General features: G+C 48.5%; 1 protein-coding gene across 1 annotated transcript in view; it reads right to left on the minus strand.

Moving 5' to 3' along the window:
- TFAP2D (transcription factor AP-2 delta) overlaps positions 1–596 on the minus strand; it is a 46852-nt gene extending 46256 nt beyond the window's left edge. Inside the window, exon 1 of the mRNA XM_057379117.1 lies at positions 51–596. Within this exon, the coding sequence (XP_057235100.1) occupies positions 51–596 (546 nt within the window). The remainder of the gene's footprint in view (positions 1–50) is intronic.
- Positions 597–1267: the final 671 nt, after the last annotated feature.

Raw genomic sequence — 1267 nt, forward strand, 5'->3', positions numbered from 1 at the left:
GGGGGGAGGGGAGAGGAAGGTACCTCGAAAGGAGATCGCATGCTATTTACCTGCAAATCGTCTGCTCCCGAGGCTGCAAGCCCGAGGCTTGGTCCTGGCAGGAGTCTTTGATCTGGATGCATCCCATATTGGGATCCATGGCTCATAAGAGACAGGTCGTGGCGGCGGTAAGCATCTAAGCACCCCAGCTCTCTCCTCTGCTCGTCCAAGCAAGAGGACTTGAGTGCCCGCGCATTGTGCAGGTTGATAAAATCAGTGGGTTCTCCATGGTGGATCTGCTGGTAATATTGCTGGGAGTGGTGGAGAGAGTTCAAGGAGTAAGCGTCGGGGTTGACTGCCGGGTGGCTGTGTTGGAACTCGTAGTGGAAGGACTGGTGGTGCAGTGGGGTGTACTGGTGGTTAGTGGAGAAGTACGGGGAGGCGAACTCGGTGCCCGTGGTAGAGTACGTGAGAGGAGATGAGGAGGAATAGGCGACGGTCGAGTTGGCCACAGACTCCAGGCATCCAAGCTGCATCAAACGGTAACTGTTTGATCCGTCATGACGTATCTGAAAGGAAGAAGTGAAAAGAAGACCCCAAAACTGGAGGTTTGTCATGGAAAACCCCGGGTACGGTTCTTCCAAGCACGCTGTCCTGCATAGCTTCTCCCCCTGCAGAAGCGTCTAAGCCTGCGAGCGGCAACCCCAGCAACAAAAGATCCTTTCCTACCTTGGGCTGGTGCCATAAAGGTCTGTTCAAAAAATCATAAACAGCCCAGCCTGCCCTTAATACTGTCAAGCGAAAAGAGTCCACGCACTGAAATAAAAACTATCTATCTATCTATCTATCTATCTATCTATCTATCTATCTATCTATCTATCTATCAKCTATCTATCCATCCATCTATCCATCCACCTCCTGATCACAGCTGTAATATCTGGGGCTGACACAAAAAAAAAAGTCATCAAACAGAGGAAACTACCGAGAATACACACAAGTCCCGTCCCTATGTTACAGTGTTACACATTGAGAAAGCTTTGCCGCCTGCTTGCCTTCCTTCCTTTCTTCCTTCCTTCCTTCCCTTCTTTTTTTTTTTTTTTTGAACCCCTATTTTTCTTTCTTTTTAAAATAACGAATCAGATCCAAAATTCCCCCCCTCTTTGCCCTGCGTTTCGAAAGAAAGGAGAGTCCTGCTTTTTAGCGAGAACTCCCCATTCCTGGCGAGCTGGTGGTGATTTCTCTCCACTTCATTATATTATTAGGGGTATTATTCTGATTTTCGTTCTGG

Source organism: Malurus melanocephalus, unplaced genomic scaffold, assembly GCF_030028575.1.
Source record: "Malurus melanocephalus ecotype Western Australia unplaced genomic scaffold, MMel_1.1 scaffold_388, whole genome shotgun sequence".
Lineage (NCBI taxonomy): Eukaryota > Metazoa > Chordata > Aves > Passeriformes > Maluridae > Malurus > Malurus melanocephalus.